The sequence below is a fragment of the Aphanomyces astaci genome (genome assembly GCF_000520075.1).
Source record: "Aphanomyces astaci strain APO3 unplaced genomic scaffold supercont1.7, whole genome shotgun sequence".
NCBI classification, from domain to species: Eukaryota; Oomycota; class Saprolegniomycetes; order Saprolegniales; family Verrucalvaceae; genus Aphanomyces; species Aphanomyces astaci.
Window position 1 is genome coordinate 1,121,917 of NW_009798270.1, and position 17,254 is coordinate 1,139,170.

At 46.1% G+C, this 17,254-nt stretch overlaps 6 protein-coding genes across 6 annotated transcripts; 3 read left to right on the forward strand and 3 right to left on the reverse strand.

Moving 5' to 3' along the window:
- Window positions 1–795: 795 nt before the first annotated feature.
- On the reverse strand, window positions 796–1,350 carry H257_04293 (hypothetical protein; the record flags this gene model as incomplete). Its single annotated transcript, XM_009828724.1, has 2 exons — window positions 796–1,188; window positions 1,243–1,350. The coding sequence occupies 2 exons, from the start codon at window positions 1,348–1,350 to the stop codon at window positions 796–798; spliced, it is 501 nt and encodes a 166-aa protein (XP_009827026.1).
- A 7,123-nt stretch (window positions 1,351–8,473) lies between these two features.
- H257_04294 (hypothetical protein) lies at window positions 8,474–9,393 on the forward strand (the record flags this gene model as incomplete). The annotated part of the gene is made up of 2 exons (XM_009828725.1): window positions 8,474–8,689; window positions 8,734–9,393. 2 exons carry the CDS (start codon window positions 8,474–8,476, stop codon window positions 9,391–9,393), a joined length of 876 nt encoding a protein of 291 aa, XP_009827027.1.
- A 496-nt stretch (window positions 9,394–9,889) lies between these two features.
- Window positions 9,890–10,363, forward strand: H257_04295 (hypothetical protein; the record flags this gene model as incomplete). Its single annotated transcript, XM_009828726.1, has 2 exons — window positions 9,890–9,957; window positions 10,228–10,363. The coding sequence occupies 2 exons, from the start codon at window positions 9,890–9,892 to the stop codon at window positions 10,361–10,363; spliced, it is 204 nt and encodes a 67-aa protein (XP_009827028.1).
- Window positions 10,364–13,037: 2,674 nt separating this feature from the next.
- On the reverse strand, window positions 13,038–13,465 carry H257_04296 (hypothetical protein; the record flags this gene model as incomplete). Its single annotated transcript, XM_009828727.1, has 3 exons — window positions 13,038–13,127; window positions 13,174–13,323; window positions 13,373–13,465. The coding sequence occupies 3 exons, from the start codon at window positions 13,463–13,465 to the stop codon at window positions 13,038–13,040; spliced, it is 333 nt and encodes a 110-aa protein (XP_009827029.1).
- Window positions 13,466–13,769: 304 nt separating this feature from the next.
- H257_04297 (hypothetical protein) lies at window positions 13,770–15,569 on the forward strand (the record flags this gene model as incomplete). The annotated part of the gene is made up of 4 exons (XM_009828728.1): window positions 13,770–14,056; window positions 14,277–14,671; window positions 14,787–14,954; window positions 15,214–15,569. The coding sequence occupies 4 exons, from the start codon at window positions 13,770–13,772 to the stop codon at window positions 15,567–15,569; spliced, it is 1,206 nt and encodes a 401-aa protein (XP_009827030.1).
- Window positions 15,570–15,700: 131 nt separating this feature from the next.
- Window positions 15,701–16,712, reverse strand: H257_04298 (hypothetical protein; the record flags this gene model as incomplete). The annotated part of the gene is made up of 3 exons (XM_009828729.1): window positions 15,701–15,993; window positions 16,050–16,310; window positions 16,358–16,712. 3 exons carry the CDS (start codon window positions 16,710–16,712, stop codon window positions 15,701–15,703), a joined length of 909 nt encoding a protein of 302 aa, XP_009827031.1.
- Between the last annotated feature and the right edge of the window lie 542 nt (window positions 16,713–17,254).

The window sequence follows — 17,254 nt, forward strand, 5'->3', positions numbered from 1 at the left end:
TGACCACTGAGTACGAATACCGTATTATTGTACGCACCGTGAAACAAAATCGTGGCCTCAGCGCGGAAACGCTACATGAAACGTTTGCAATATTGCACGACAAAGACACAAAGACATATCAAAGACAGCCACTCGTAATCGCATTACCTCTGCTGGCCTCAATGGTCGCGCAGCACGCAAGAAGCCGTTCTTGTCGAAACTGAACTGGAAGAAGAGCTTGGCCTTTGTCCAGAAACACCAAACGTGGACACCTGAGGAATGGTAGAAGGTTCTCATTACTGACGAGAGTCCCTTTAACCTTACCGGATCCCCGACTTGTCTTCCAATAAGTCAACGCCCCTATCCATAAGGCCAGCATTGTCATGAGTTCTTTGGACGAAAACGCTATTCAAACGCTTGACCATCGCTCCCAAAACCCAGAACTCAACCCCATTGAGCATGTTTGGGAACAAATTGCTCGAAAACTTCGAGTTTCGCCCGCATCTTCGCTTGGAAACCTGCAATTTAAAGTCGGGAAATTGTGGGATTAAATTCCGTTGGATTACATCCAAAATTTGATTCATTCTATGCCTAAGTGATTGCAAATGGTTATTGCAGCGAAAGGTGGCCATACGAAGTATTAATACTTACCGTGGTGGGCAGCATTCAGGGTCGGTTACTAATTGCATTATCTTTCACAGGAATATATGTGATGGCAATAGCCATTTCAAGTTTTGCTACCTCGGAAAACTTTGTACTCGTTAATTCATTCAACGCACAGAGGTATAAAAATTTAAGATTCAACAGCTTTATTTTTTACAGGTGCCACACACCATCGTCGTCGTCAAGGTCGCTGCTGGAAGTACTGCTGCTGCTGGCTCGAATGTCGTAGGTATCTTCGTCATTCTCTGAGGCACGACTGACATCATGCAGCTGTTCTTCATGCATCGTGACGTCTGCCTCGTCTGCAGCGTCCTGAAGACCAAAGTAGGAGTCGTGCAATTCGATAAGGCGTCTTTTCGATGCAGCGATACACCCATGGATTGTTGTAGGGGTGAGAAAGTCGAACGCAGCCGTCAACTGCTCGAGGACAACACGAAATGAGGTATCCACGTCATAATCGGAATGGTAAGGTGGTGTGTACAGGACCGTATGGCCCCGCGACTTGGCCATCACAACGACAACAGGTACGACGTGACTCTCAATGTGCTTGGCAAGTTTTTACCATAAAGCAATTTTAGCGTCCATCATGGCGTAGGGTACCCCGTATCGATCACACGAGTCTTGCAGTCGTGACTTGGCCCACCCGTACTTCGGAGTGTCGTCGGGTAAGCATTTATGGTATTTGGCATTGTCAATAACGATCACCATGTTTCGTTTGTTCAGGGCGTTTAATTGGTCAAGCAAAGTACCAAAACCAGGCCACAAAATATCCATGGTTGAACATGGCATGGTAGTCTTTGGGCTCTTTTCGGCGAATTTTTCCACCTTGGAAAATGTCGAGAGCGAGTAGCTTTGAATTGTCTACTCCATCATCTAATATCGCCCCAATAAAGCAATATCGTTGGCCTTTGTGCTTGGATTTTACTTGAAGATCTTGTTCGTCGTTTGGATCGTATAAACTGTCTTGGTGGTGAGCGTAGTGGTGTTGTATGTCAGACTCATCGAGATAAACCACCGGCTGTGGATTATCGCAAAAAATAGTCGACACCATATTCGCCACGTATTTATCGCGGAGCAATGCATTGTGCTTTACCAACGCAAAAGTCAGTTGACCCTTGACTTTGCCACGTTTGAAACCGGCACGAACCAGAAACCTTCGTACAGCACGACAAGCTGACAACCATTGCCCGCGGATTATTTGGGTCGACTTCGACAATGTTGTTTTTTTGCAGTAAAACTAACACGTCTTTTGCAACTGTTCTTGTCCGGGTCAAACGGCGTTCTCGCACGAAGGACTGAACAAGCGAGATGACCTTTCTTGTCATTGGAATACGCGTTGAATAGGTGTGTTTATTTGAGGGGGTGCCACCACAGAAATGGCCGCTGTGGCGTTGTATGTGCGCCAAACTTCTCTCACAACCTTAGTACTCCGGGCGAGTATGCGTGCAATATGGCCGGATGCATCTTCCATGCCTTCATGTCGAAAGTGGGCATGAAAACGTAAAATGTCGAGACGTTCTTCTTTCATTAAGTGAAGTTGCCCGAACAGAGCCTAATAAGGCCCTGTTAGGCTATGTGGGCGACTTTGCTTGACGAACCCGCAGATTTTGTCGTACTCGGCCTTGGAAATCGTCGGCGGTGGGCGGATCATGAAGTCCATCAAAATTGACAGGATACGTAACAACCCAAACTTGTAAAACATTATAATTTTATCTGGTAATTTTAAAAAATACTATGCAGGGTATAAGTACAAAGAAGTCAATTTGACAGTCATTCTTGATTTCTAAGAAGGATGTTTTGAAGGGTATTGCGTTTAACATGAATGCGTTTGCACAGTTCGATTAGCTCAACCAGCTGCATCGATTGACATGTCTCATGTCCACAAGAACTTGCTCCTTCCTTGTGAATGAGTAAACGACCCTGGTTGCTGCCCGTCACTGTTAATGACTTTTTGATTTTTTTTGCCTTAAGGAAATTAGACTTAAACTTTTGGACAGTAGTACTATTTTAGTTCTACGCTTAATTGTTATTGGTCAAAGCATTCGTCGATTTCATTCTCGCATTTGATTGGTTAACGCAGGAGCTTTCCAACGAACACTTTTGATTCGTCTCTCCATAATACCTTCCGAGAAATTCCAAAAATAAATGCAGCTGGACTTAACTTTCCGTGCCACTATACACTAAATTCTGATGTAAAGTAGAGCGAGGTACATTGTAGTACCATTATGTCCTACTCGTCATGTGGCATGGCCATTAGAAGGACGGCATGGGCCATGCCGTCCTTCTCGACGTGGCCAACATGATGCTACCTGTGATCGCTCCAAGTAGGACATCAAGTAACGTTAGGGCATTCATGTGCCTCTTAGACTCGATGCATCTATTCGTGAACAATACAGGTATTCACTCGAGCCACTTCATACTCCGCTTGCGATGGGGTCATGTGAGGTTATGCGGCACTCTTCCAGATAAGGCCTCGGTGACTATTTATGTTAATTTTATTCAATTCCAAAATTCATCCGGATAAAACATCCCCGCCTCGACTGCAAACCACCTTTGACCACACACAATGAATGACAAGCAACCCAATCACGTCCAGTATTGGCCCCGATTTGGGCGCGAGAAATAACCGGATAACGTTTTGAATGAATTCAGCCGGGGGTTGGTCTCGAGGGTGTACCGCTCATTCGACGACACGTACGAGCCAAACTTGTCCGACATGATTTTGGTAGCTGGATTGATACTTCAAAATCAACTCGGACAAAGTAGGCTTCGTCGGTCGTCGAATGTCAGAATCCCAAACCACTCCTTCGTCGTGAGTTCGACCACTCCAGACAGCCAACAGTCGGGATGCTGAATGCCGCGGTTGTACTTGGACTTTTTTCAACGACGTTTCGTCAATTTCGACGATCGATCCAACGCCGCCAATCTGACACAAATAATTGTCATTAATATTTGGTTGAATCTACTACAACGAAATCTTTAAAATAGATTTATATCTGACACAAATAGTTATCCTGAATATATATTAATTTTTGGCTGAATAAATTAAATCTATTAGAACGAAATCATTAGAGTATATATATATATGGATCAATGTAGTAAAAATTCAGTTTTTAATAGTACATAAATATTTATATGTATTTATGAGAGAAATATACATGATGAATGCATGCATACTGTAATAAGGTAAAGGATCAAGTGTTGACACTTTTTTTGGTCGAGTTTTGGGCGTGGCTTCATATTCCTAAAGCATCGGAGCTAAAACGAATGCTTTAATTCTGAAAGCATCCTAAGAAAATATAAAACGATCCATTTTTTTAATGCATCAATATGCATCAATTAGCACGGTTCAATATTGTTTCAGATTTGTATCGAATATAATTACTCACAGGCTATTGGTTTTTAGGTGAACCTAATTATGACACTGCTAAAAGAACTTGATCTGTGTATGTGGTTATTAAAATATGCAAAAAAAACATGATCCTAAATAGAATTGTATGCAATTCACCGCACAGAATAAAATTGCACCAAAATTTAATTGATCATAGTGACATATAATTTGATTGCATTTTTTGCAATCAAATTATATGTCACTTCTTTGAACGACCAGAAGCAGCATGGTAGAGTCCGTCACGAGTGTGCCACTCGGAGCGCGTCGTGACCCGCTTTCGCTTCTTCGTTTGCGGCAACGATGGTACAGTAAGCACTAGGGTGCGCTACTTTACGTATTGTGAATTTTTACAATACGTTTGTGTACGTAATTGTACGTTTCATTTTACTGTAAAGTGTAATGTATGTCAGTCATTTGAATTAACTATGTAGACTTTCGAGAAACTTCGTAAGGCAGTTGCAGTTACTCATGTATTGTATACATCGAAGTACAGGATAATTTAGAATCCTCCATACAAATACTACACCAACGGTCGCGTCTTCATGGGACGAGACGCTGCCGATGAAACCTCAGCCACGAGCTCATTTTTCAATTCTCTTCCACCAGCACAAGGCTTCGTCTTAAACCTGCGCTTCTGTGCGGGGGGCTGCTAAGGCCATTGACTTCTCCATCCCACACCTCGGTTCCTCTGATGGCACAGTTCCGAAGCGGGGATATAGACCGGGGCTGGGTTAACGGAGCTCTCGTCGATGGATTGTACAAAGGTTATCCTTTGCCTTGGTAGTCTAGACTTTAAACATTTGTGTTTTGGTCGGAAAATATTCCAGTTGGACTTCGAAGTAAATAAAACAAAATAGCTCGAGTACTGCGAATTATAGGTATTAATTAATAGCAAAATTACTAGTCTGAACAAAACAATTTTATGCAAATATACTAATTACTCCTCGTCTTTAGTTTCATCGTCGATATCTCAACCTCCTCCATCGCTTTCTTCTCCCATCATGACACTCACTAAATTTCCGCGAGAAGACCTGTCGCCATTCATGTACAGTTGGACCAGCATTGACACTTTGTCGGGGCTCAATCGGTTTCGTCGCTTGGTTAGGATGAAGTCGTAAATACTCCACACCCTTTCCGCCGCTGCTTGGGAAGTCGGTACGCTGAACACAATTTGAGCGACCACGTACAGAGCCGGGAACTTCGTCGATCCAACTTGGTGCCAATACGTCATCGGCGTCACACACTCCTCAATAAATGAGCGAGCCTTCGTCGACGGGTTTTTCATAGCATCCACAAACGCAGCGATCTCCACAAGAACGTGGTGGCGATCCGGGTTGATTTTCTTCTTTTGCACGATAAACTTCACCAGTAAGCGACTGTTGTCGTACAGATCATCTTCAAACATTCCTTCTCCGGATCGGGTGGCTGGATCAAGAAAAAACGCGAATCCCATAGATTCCGTATGAATGAACGCCCAGCGATCCATGACTAGCTCAGTCAACACCCCGTTGGAATGCCAATGCTCTCGCAGTTGAAGGAATACACGGTACACGTCCGACAGGCAGCAAGAATCACTTTCCAACTTGCCAATAATGGTGCACGTTGGACGCAGCAACACAACCAACGCCTCGAGATTACTCCAGAACGTGGCGTCCTCCACGATGCGGCTGAACTCAGTTTTCTTCTGTCGGGCGGACGTAGAGCCCTTGATGTCCTTAAAAACCGCCGATACAACGAATTGAGCAAGGACGCCCCGGTTCACCAGCACTCGCACTAAGCAGTTGTACTGAGTGTACCATCATGTTTGCACAACGGTTGACAGTGCACGTTAGGTTGACAGTTCCCCGTCGACATGAATGTGTTGTTGGATGCGCTCGAATCGCTTAGTCAACGCGTTCCGGTCCTTCACAAACGAAGTAACATGGCGGGCGCTTTCGAGGATGGTGGCGTAGGGTTCGAGCTTACATACGTCCTTAACCAAGAGGTTGAGCGCGTGGGCAGCACATTCATTGCATATGAGCCCGGGATACTTGGCTTCAAGTATCTTCCACGCTGCTCGCATACACGCTGCGTTGTCCGTCAACTCACCGGAGATTTTGTCGATCCCAATGGCCAACATGGCGTTTTCCAAGTCGTGCGCGATGTCTGCGACGTTTCGACTGTTGAAATGGCACTGACGAAGACTGGCTTCACGGACTTGTTCGGGAACACCGCGACAAAGTTCACCATGTGATCGTTGCGTAGAGATGTCCACCCGTCCGACACGAGGCTGATGCGAGTCTGGTCTTGAACGAGCTGGTTCATCTTGGCCATCATGTCCTGATGAGCATGATTGAGCAACGGCCCAGCGATGGCCTTGGCGGTGGGAGGTGCATACGCCGGCCGAGCAAGCTTGATGAATGTTTCCAATGCGGGGCTGTCAGCAAATCGAAATGGTATGCCAGTTGAGTAGAAAATGTCGGCGTAGGCTTTGTCCAATGTGAACTTTTCCCCAAGGGAGATGCGATCAATCCAAGCACCCATGCGTTCATGCCGTGGGGACAGAGCGGCTTCGTCGGCTTCCAATAGTCGGTTAACTTGGACAAATGCGGCGAGGGATGTATGCTTTTTTGGTTGAGGTGTGTTGACTACGTGCGGTGCTGCAGCACAGTGGTTCAAATGGGAAGTCCATCGTTGCTTGCTGTTTGGGAGCGCGTGGCTGCAATACTTGCATTTGATTGCTCTCGCCTTGCCTTTGCCGCTTTTGATCAGGTGAATGTCCATCGCTCATGTGAATGTAATTTGAAAGAGTTGTAGTAGTAGTAGTTTCAATCTTAAAACGACTGCTACTGTTCTAAAGCTGTCGACAGTTATGCTATGTGTAGTTATTGCGGTATTCGAGATCGATGTATTGTAATGTACTGTGGAATTTTACAATACAATGCAATACGTATAATTTTGTATTGTAAACACTGTACGTATTGTGTATAGGGCGCACCCTAGTAAGCACTTCATTTGCGAGCAAATTCAACAGTCCTACGAGCAATTGTCCATGGCAAGGACAGCAGACCTCGCGTCATGATGGATCAACTTCCACTTTCCAAATGTTTCAAGCCACTCGTCGAAGATGTTGGTATTTATGAACGCCTTTGGCGACGTCGTTACCATGGCGCCTTTAACAGGGCAGTCATCGAGGAAAGTGATTTTACAGCTTTGAGCGGGCAGGATAAACACGGGGGGAACAGGCGTACCGCGGGCTGCCCCGGCGACAACGATGGACAAATGGTAGGAGTCACTTTGATTCGCCATGTGCACACTTCTGGAGCCTCGTATAGCCACAACTTTCTTACTTTTTGTCTTGAAACTCGTTTCGTCAACATTGAAAATGTCACTGGCAGTACAATTGAACCGCAAGCAAGCATGAAGTAGTTTATAGAAATATTTCAGCGCTCCCTCGCGTTTGACTGAGTTGCGCCGTTAGGACAAGTTCTGAGCGAGCCTGTCGGCCAAAAATGTATGACGTTCACTGAAACGTTTGTACCACCCACGTGCAAGTAGTTGCGGTGCCTGATGCTCGACCGACAAGATCTGCGACGCTGCCGCGATGATTTCGCTGCGGTTAACGGACCACCCCGCTTGTTGCCGCACTCCAATCCACGTCGCTATGTCCTCTTTAACGTACGCGGGTAGCGTTGCCTTCGGGCCACGTATTTGGGTGGTTGACGCACCGCCTTCTTTGACCTTTTTGAGGGCCCGACAAAGGGTTCTGCGTGATATGTCAGAATCCCGGGCAACGGCGGTGATGCTCTCTCCTGCTTGAACGCGCTGGACTGCTTCCAAGGTCTTTTGGTTGACAGGTATTACTGGAAATACCGCGAAACTAAAAAAAGTCAGTAATTTTATGGTTTTAGTGGGAAAAAAGATGGACGAAGTCCATGTTTGAGGAGTGTAATATAATTTTGATCCGAATATTATCATATCCAATCATACAAGGCCAACTTGAATTATTCAGATTTTATTGGCTAAATGTTCGATAGTCTCACAATTTGGTGCCGTGTCAACAATTGATGCATTACCTTAGTTAAATGTATGTGCATATACATGAGGAATAAATAAATACATGCACAGTATATGCATATTCATGTGGAATAGATAAATACGTGTATATGCATACTCATGGGGAATAAATATATATATGTACATGCATATATTGTGCTTTGCACCTTTTTTGGCAATTCCACGGTTAAATTCATTGTTCCAAAAAATTCTCAGGCTTAAATAACCTCTAAAGTAACTTGAATAACGGTTGGGTACGTTCTTTAAAGTTACTTCATCTAATGCGAGGATTGGTTGGTTGAAGGTGACTTTATAGGCACTTTCGTAAAACAAGTCGTTATGGCGCTTGGTGCAATCAAAGGTCATGAAGCGATGCACCAAGTCGGTTGAAGTCAATGCAAGTCAATGCTCACCGACAAGCACAAAGCAGACCATATGGCTTTCGTTCGACAGTTTCTCCGTGAAGGCGCCACCGGGAAGCCCTACTCGCACGACATGTTTGACCAAGTGCACATTGACGAGAAGTGGTTTTACATTTCCAAAATCAATAGACCGTACTACCTCTGGAATGACGAGACGGTGCCCAGTCGGAAATGTCAATCCAAAAGCCACACCATGAAGGTCATGTTTTTCACTGCCGTCGCTTGACCACGATTCGACTTCAGAAGAAGGCCATGTGGAACGGGAAGATCGGGATGTGGCCGTTCGTGGCTAAGCGGCCGGCTCTGCGCAACAGCAAGCATCGAAAACGCGGCGACGAGATCACAGAGTCATTAACGGTGATGAGGGACGTGTACCGCGTGTATTTGGCGGAAAAAGTCATTCCGGCCATTCGAGAGACGTGGCCTAGCGGACGTGGCGGAACGATTTGGATTCAACAAGACAATTCCCGGCCGTATGTCAGCGTCAACGATCCCGCTGTTGCTGCAGCAGGTTGTGTCGATGGCTGGAATATCAGGCTTTATGCTCAACCGGTCCAAGGTCCAAATCTGAACATGCTGGACCTTGGCTTTTTCAACGCGATACATTCACTCCAGCACCAGACGGTCACATACACTTTCGACGACCTTCTGGTTGCTGGAAAGCAAGCATTTCAAGGCCCGGAGTCACGTGTGTTGGACAAGACTTTTATGACTTTCCAAAAAGTCATGGAGTGCATATTCAAGATGGACGGCGACAACGCGTTCAAGCTACCGCATCAAGGCAAGGACGTGATTGCCCTACGTGCTCCCCTTGTGTTCGACTTGCATGCGATGACGAGGTTTGTGCAGTCATTGATTCCATGGAGGAACGAATGGAGTTTGAACGCCGCGTTGATACTTTGAGAATGGCTGCCAAATCCTAGACGGAGATACTAGTATTGAGGCAGTGTATTCACAATTGCTTGAAGAGATGGTAATTTAGAAGTAGATAATACTTAAGCGTCATGTCATGTGGTGATCCGTCGTAGTTTCGTAGTTTTGAATAAAAATACTAGATTTGGACACATTTCTATTTAAATGCAATACAGTAATTAACATTAAATTCATATTTTGATAAAGGTATACACTTCTTTCTGGAACGGAGGAAGTACATGGGGAATAGATGAATAGATGTACTGTATTTACTTCGAAGTAGATAGCATTAATATGCATAAACAATCGACGAAACTCGTTGAAAAAAGTCCGAGTACAACCGCGACATTCAGCATCCCGACTGTTGGCTGTCTGGAGGGGTCGAACGCACGACGAAGAAGTGGTTTGGGATTCTGACATTCGACGACCGACGAAGCCTACTTTGTCCGAGTTGATTTTGAAGTATATCAAACCAGGTACCAAAGTCATGTCGGACAAGTTTGGCTCGTACGTGTCGTCGAATGAGCGGCACACCCTGGAGACCAACCCCCGGCTGTATTCATTCAAAACGTTATCCGGTTATTTCTCGCACCCAAATCGGGGCCAACACTTGACATGATTGGGTTGCTTGTCATTCATTGTGTGTGGTCAAAGGTGGTTTGGCCGTCGATGTGGGGCAATCGCTTTTCGACTGACTGAAAAATCCGGATAAGAATCCAGATTATTCTTTTCCAACACGCCTGACCGTTAAAATTCAGCGAGGATGGCGACCCACGAGCGCTATTAGAATGGAGAGACAAGGACGTGCAACTTGTGCGGAGACAGCACCGTGTCGTACAGACCGACGAAGAAGCTCAAGTACTTGATGCATCATGTGGCCAAGATGCAATTCATTGATGACATCAAGTTCCACGAGAACAAGAAAATCATCGACCCAAACAGTCACTTTCAATTTGTCTAGGGGGGGAATTTTGTGGTCTACCCAAAAGGTTGATCCTGATGTCGTCACTGGAGCTACAGGTAGATCATACACGAACTAATATATCTTTCACGAACGCAATACAAAGTACTCATGTACTGTAGAAGTGTCCGATGAACTTGACTTTGACTCAAACCTGCAAGCCCTCATGGACCTCACGGCGCCCGCAAGCACTCGCACGATCATTCAAATGTTTGGAAACTTGCATCGCAAGCTTGGAATTCCACTCCCACCTCCACCAACAGTGCCACAAAGCCACCAAGAAGTTACTCCTTCAATCGCGTCTCCTCAGGCTCCCCTATCAGTTTCTCCTGCAGTCTCGTCTCCTCGTACGCACCAGCCAAAGACAAAAAAAGCGGACGAGACTTGTTTGTTGAAGCCCAGCTATATAGCGGCAACATGTAACCGTCGATCTTAGTTTGATACATCGTCATGTTATACTCCATTAATAGTGAATTCTGATACATGTTCCACCAAAGAACTTCGTAAACTCGCAGGCGGGTTACACTTTCAGAAATTATCCGACGTTTCCGCAAAAATCAGTAACTTTGCTAAACGTTTCCGAATATTACAGAAAGGTTTAGGTATTTTCCGAAAGTTACTGAACTTTTCGGAAACTTTTTAAATTTTACGGCAAATTTCGAAATGATTCCAACAATTACGGTAAATTTCTGAAAACTTCCTAAAGTTACACTGTGAAAACAGAAAATTCGACGCAACTTCGACATGACTACTTGATTATCAATCATAGACGAATGCCTTTGATCGACTGCTCTTTGGAATTCGATTTCTCCGAGTCGGTGGTGCATCTAGTATGATATTTCAGGCATGCGGTATTACATGTCAAGTTTTTACCTTGACTAGTTGTCGATGCGAGGGCTGTTGGTGGGATGGCTGCCGGTGGTGGGACTTCTGGTGCCTGTGCAACAGCCGTAGAGGCATCGTTGGGTGGGGCGACTTGGTTTGCTCTTGCGATTTGACGTTTGCTTGCTCAACAATGACCTTGCGCAAGCAAATGAGAATAATGTCTGCACATGTATATGATATGCAATACCTTTTGATGTCCTGCGCTGACTGCTTGCGACTTGTATTTCGAGGTGGTGGTTGAACATGGTCGGTGCTGACTGAACCCAAATGCAGGGTCAACGTGCAGTGGGTGGCATTGGCACATGGAAGGAGTGTGCTGTGCCTATCGCGTGTCCCTGGCTAACTCCTGTTTCAAATGCCGCATATTAAGAATAAAAAGACGATACAAGTGATCGTCATTCACAGTCGCCTGCTCCATCGGAGCTAGGGCATTGTGAACCTTTATCACCCGGACATTAACCTTTGGTGGGATGGCCACAGCCTGATGCATGTCGACGGTAAACGTTGCACATCCTGCCGCTGGTGCTAGTACATACGTAGCCGCAGACGTTGGTGCAGGAATTCGGTGATGGCCAGCAAGGTTCAATCGCTCCAACGCTGTTGCATACAGTGGATGCTGGGACAGATGCCATCGCAAGGGAAGATTGCAGACTGCAAATAGAGATCGCTCGTGCCTCAGAAATACATATCTCCTGTCAATATACCATATGCTTCTAAGAGCGAAACTACGGTGAACGTACTATCGCAACACAGGTATTAGCCTTGACCTGAAGCCAAAGCAAGTACATTCGTCGCTGGCGCCAAGAGTTACGCAATGCGCTACGCTTGCCATGACGACGAAGAAGTGTTCCGATACGCCCCACACGTCACCTTGCTGTTGCACGTGTGGATACTTGTGTATGTCATCATAGTTTTGCTTCCACTGCCTGTCAACGTACAGTAGGGCGACCACAAGCATTCATTTTGGACGCACGAAATTAGCTCGTCCAGCGCCAGCGTCTGTTGGTGTTCATAGACTTTTAGCAGATGAGACGTCAGCTCAAACATATTGAACCGCCGCAACTCTCGCTTCTTTGTAGGCCGTCGGTAACAACCTAATAGAGAGTGTGAGAACATATAATCCTGAATTAAAGTACTGTAGCGTTCTCCGAGTACTCGAGTGCGATCCCAACAAGAGTGCTGCGGCCGAGGGCGTCCAATCGTAAACGGCATGAGGTTCATCACGTACTTGGTGACATTGTGTGTGCCGACGCACAGAACAAAGTCCGAGTACAGTGCACTATACTTGGTCATCGAATCACTCTAAAAACATACAAAATGAATGTTAACCATAACAAAAAAATTCAAAACAAATAATTGTACTGTACTTGTAAGTAGAAACTTTTTAACTTTAACAGTGGGTCCATGTCAAAAAAGACAAATGACCCACCACTAGCCTTCACCCCGAAGCACAAGTTGAAAATTTTTGTCATGCTGTCGTTGTCGCACCAAACAAACATGCGCCGTCCACGTTCCATGATGCGAAAGTGCAGGGAAGTGGAATGGACACGGCCTGTGTTCTGAGACTCAAATATCTCCCACACCTTTTGTGTTGGAACATGTGGCGGCCCAATCCGTGAATCATGTCAACCTCCGCTGGGGTCAGCTGTCGCTCGTACTTCACAAATCGTTTTGCCGTATCCTGTAACGGCCTGGTTCTCAATTGGGTACTAGTATGAGTCTCCATACATACTTTTGCTATAACATAACAAAGCAGTTCACGATTATAACACAACTTAACAAACCAACCTCACGGCGTCTTGACGGACTTGTTAGATTTGTCCGCAGGGGTATTCCAGTTGCAGTAGAGCGTAGCGCGGTAGAGAATCCCGACCATATCCTTATGAATAGGTTGCGTTGTATTACTTGAGAGCTTTGACCAGTACGGCAAACCGTAAAATCACAAGTCTGCCCCAGGCCTGGATACGTTCGGTGAATGCAATGGCATCGCCAAGCAGGTCGCCAGGCTGTAGCTGGCGCTCTGGTCCTGCGTCACAACCCTGGTCGGTTTCGGAATCAGAATCGATGCCTTCGTCCTCGCCACCGGAACTGTGTGCAAGTGGCCATCGGACGGCATGGTTAGACCCCTGGCTCCGTCATCGGAAGAGACATCTGACTCAACTGCGTCCAAGTGGGGGTGCTGGTGGTGGGGGATTGATCTGGGGGTGGCTGCTGCATGGAGATTGCAATATGACGGCCTTTTGTAAGCACATACCAGTAACGATCCGGGTAATACGACATGGTTAACCGGATAATAAGTTATAGTTATCCGTATTATTCAGTGAGTCTAGCCGATTAACAGTACTTACTGTTATTGTGCTTTCCACCCAATTTGCCCATTGTTTTATCACAAATCAATGGATGTCAAATATAAAACCACACGTTAAACAACGCAAACCGTGGGTCTGGCACTCGAGCTAAATAAAGCCCGGTCGTTACTCACTGGAGCATCTCACTGACAAAGTGGTCGACCGACACCAGCATGCAGCGCGAACGCTTGACCGTCGAGTTCCCGGAGAACTTTCGGTGCCACATCACTACCAAGGTAGGTAAACCCTTGGGAAAGAGTAGAACGAGCGTTGGCAAGCCAACCGAACTCACCGTGGCCAGCGACACGACGTTTGGTGTTGTGTCTGCCCTGGTCGTTGACAACGTCTCCGCTGCGATTGCCGACTACCACGCCGACACATCGAATGCCAAGCTCCTGTGGGACCCACAGGTTCCAACGGAAGTGTATGTAAAGGTTGCAGCCAACACGACCCATGATAAGTACACCAAAGTCACACTGGTAAACTACAACGATGTTCTTCGACAAGTTTGGGATAACGCAAGCAAAGTACGCAATGCCCAGGCATCGTTCACATTGGAACTCTGAATGATATGAATACGTCAAAATTTTGTCGAGATTATTCACATATTGTAATTTACGAAATAGAAAAAGACATATTGTAATTTACGAAATAGAAAAAGACATCAGCACGGCGATAAGACGTGCAACCTCGAACAACCTCGTGACTGCGGCAGTTCGCGTTGCAGGATACATTGAGGACCAGAGCCTGGCCCTTGGCCCGCTCCAAAGCGACTACGTTACTGTCGTGACGGCTCGTTTGCCGCCGTCCGCCCCCGTCGAAATCCCGACAAATGCGACGATGCAACAACTCGGTCACATTGATGTTATGGCTGCTCGTCATGCCGACGAACGCCGGCACGAAATGAATTCCCAGACCACGGAAAAGTACCGTAGGGTTCGTGTTCGTTTTGGCACTATGGCCAGCGCCCCAGTGGATTGTTTTCTGTTGGTCGAAGACCTTCGGAGCATTCTAGGAATTCCTCCATTTGACCTGACGCCATCCTATCGCGAACCATTTGTGGGGGAAGTTGTCGGTCCAAGTGTCAACATGGATGACATTGATCACATTAATCTCTAGTAATGTCAATCAATTTGCAAAACAATTCGAACAATTTTACATTAGCCCGCTTTCGAACAATTTTACATTAGCCCGCTACATTGGCCCGCTCCAAACCGACTACGCTACTGTCGTGACGGCTCGTTTGCCGCCGTCCGCCCCCGTCAAAATCCCGACAAATGCGACGATGCAACAACTCGGTCACATTGATGTTATGGCTGCTCGGCACGAAATGAATTCCCAGACCACGGAAAAGTACCGTAGGGTTCGTGTTCGTTTTGGCACTATGGCCAGCGCCCCAGTGGATTGTTTTCTGTTGGTCGAAGACCTTCGGAGCATTCTAGGAATTCCTCCATTTGACCTGACGCCATCCTATCGCGAACCATTTGTGGGGGAAGTTGTCGGTCCAAGTGTCAACATGGATGACATTGATCACATTAATCTCTAGTAATGTCAATCAATTTGCAAAACAATTCGAACAATTTTACATTAGCCCGCTTTCGAACAATTTTACATTAGCCCGCTACATTGGCCCGCTCCAAACCGACTACGCTACTGTCGTGACGGCTCGTTTGCCGCCGTCCGCCCCCGTCAAAATCCCGACAAATGCGACGATGCAACAACTCGGTCACATTGATGTTATGGCTGCTCGGCACGAAATGAATTCCCAGACCACGGAAAAGTACCGTAGGGTTCGTGTTCGTTTTGGCACTATGGCCAGCGCCCCAGTGGATTGTTTTCTGTTGGTCGAAGACCTTCGGAGCATTCTAGGAATTCCTCCATTTGACCTGACGCCATCCTATCGCGAACCATTTGTGGGGGAAGTTGTCGGTCCAAGTGTCAACATGGATGACATTGATCACATTAATCTCTAGTAATGTCAATCAATTTGCAAAACAATTCGAACGAATTTACATTATAAAAGTTTCTTGGTCTAGCGCTGTAGAATCATACCCGCAATGGCGATACAAATTGTATCCTATGTGCTCACTTTTTTTTGTGCATTCTACAAACGCCACTCTAGTACAGCACGGATATTGAATCGAAATGCCATGAGATACTTGTCAATCCAGCGCTTCAGCAAACTAAATCCCACCTCAACAGGATTTAGCTGCGGAGAATATGGTGGCAGAAAAAATAGCAATGCTCCACGACTATGAACTGCATCTTGGAGCTCCTTGTACATGTGGATTTTTGCGTTGTCCAAAACCAAAATTGAACGCGGCAGCGGCCACGGGTTCAAGTACGGCAGAATATTTTTGACCATGACGTCATGAAACGTAGCACGATCAAATGTTCCTAAATTATGCAAATAAATAAATAACAAAAAGGACAAAAATAGGCAAATATTATACCGTCCACATAATCCCACGCTAAAAATCCGGACGTCGTAAATGCCGCAAGCGCTGACACCCGCTGGTCACGAGAAAATGGCAACTTTACAATTGCCTTTTTGTTGCGCTTCGACCAAGCGTACTTGCGAATCGAATCGCGTCCGTCCTTGGAAGTCTCGCCGACAAACACGAGCTGGTCGGGGTACGAGTAGTACGGGCTCAGTCGCCGATAGTAATCACGCAACTCGAAATCTGCAGATTCACGCGCTCGTCGTTCTAAGACTAATATACAACGAATAAACACTGGAAATATATTCGAACATTAATACCTTTTCGCGTCAAACCTAAGTCATGCATGAGTGCTCTACATATCGTTGCCGCAGATACATTCTTGAGCGTCGGGAATTGGTGTCGCAGAGCGTCTTCAAGCTCTTCGATGTAGAAACAAGGGTGAACTGTTGCGTACTCGTTCACCCAGGCATTGACCTCCGCCGGCCAGCGTGACCCTGTCGACCCTGTCGAACGCGTCTTCAACTGGGTCACATTACCAGTAGATGTAAACATCGTGTTGAATCTGGTTGCGCTACGCCGTGACAGCCCGCGTAGGACGCGAACGATGTCAACGTCAATGCCGTATACTTGGACAAGCACAACACATCTCCAACGCATGTCGATGCTGATCATTGTAAAACAAGTTGAATACTTCCTCCGTTCCAGTATACTTGAGTGACATTTTTTTGGTTAGTGAATATATAGAAATTTGTATTCAAAATATGTACTATTCCATGTGGTACGTGTATTAATATTCAAAGTCTGATTTGCACGACGAGCTAATGCATGACATGCTACACTACTTCAATTCCATCATTTGCGCCAGACCCAGAAACACCAGAATCTAGTAGTCCTACAATTTCACCGACGTGCTGCTCGTCTTCCAAGCGGCTCTCCATCGACTCAATAGCTAAAAGCACATCCTCATCACACGAAGGACGAAGCTCAGTCACCCTTGTCTTGAACTGCATGTCTTTCTTCAGATGAGGCAGCTTGTAAACATTGTCGCCACTGCTCCTCATTGCTTCTTCCATGACCTTTTGCAAAGTCATAAACGTCTCGTCCAGAACTCGCCACGCAAGATTCTCGAACGCGTCTTCAACGCACTTGATCAAATCGTCGATGGTTCTTGCTGTTGTCTGATGCTGCAAGCTCTGAATTGCATTGAAAAACCC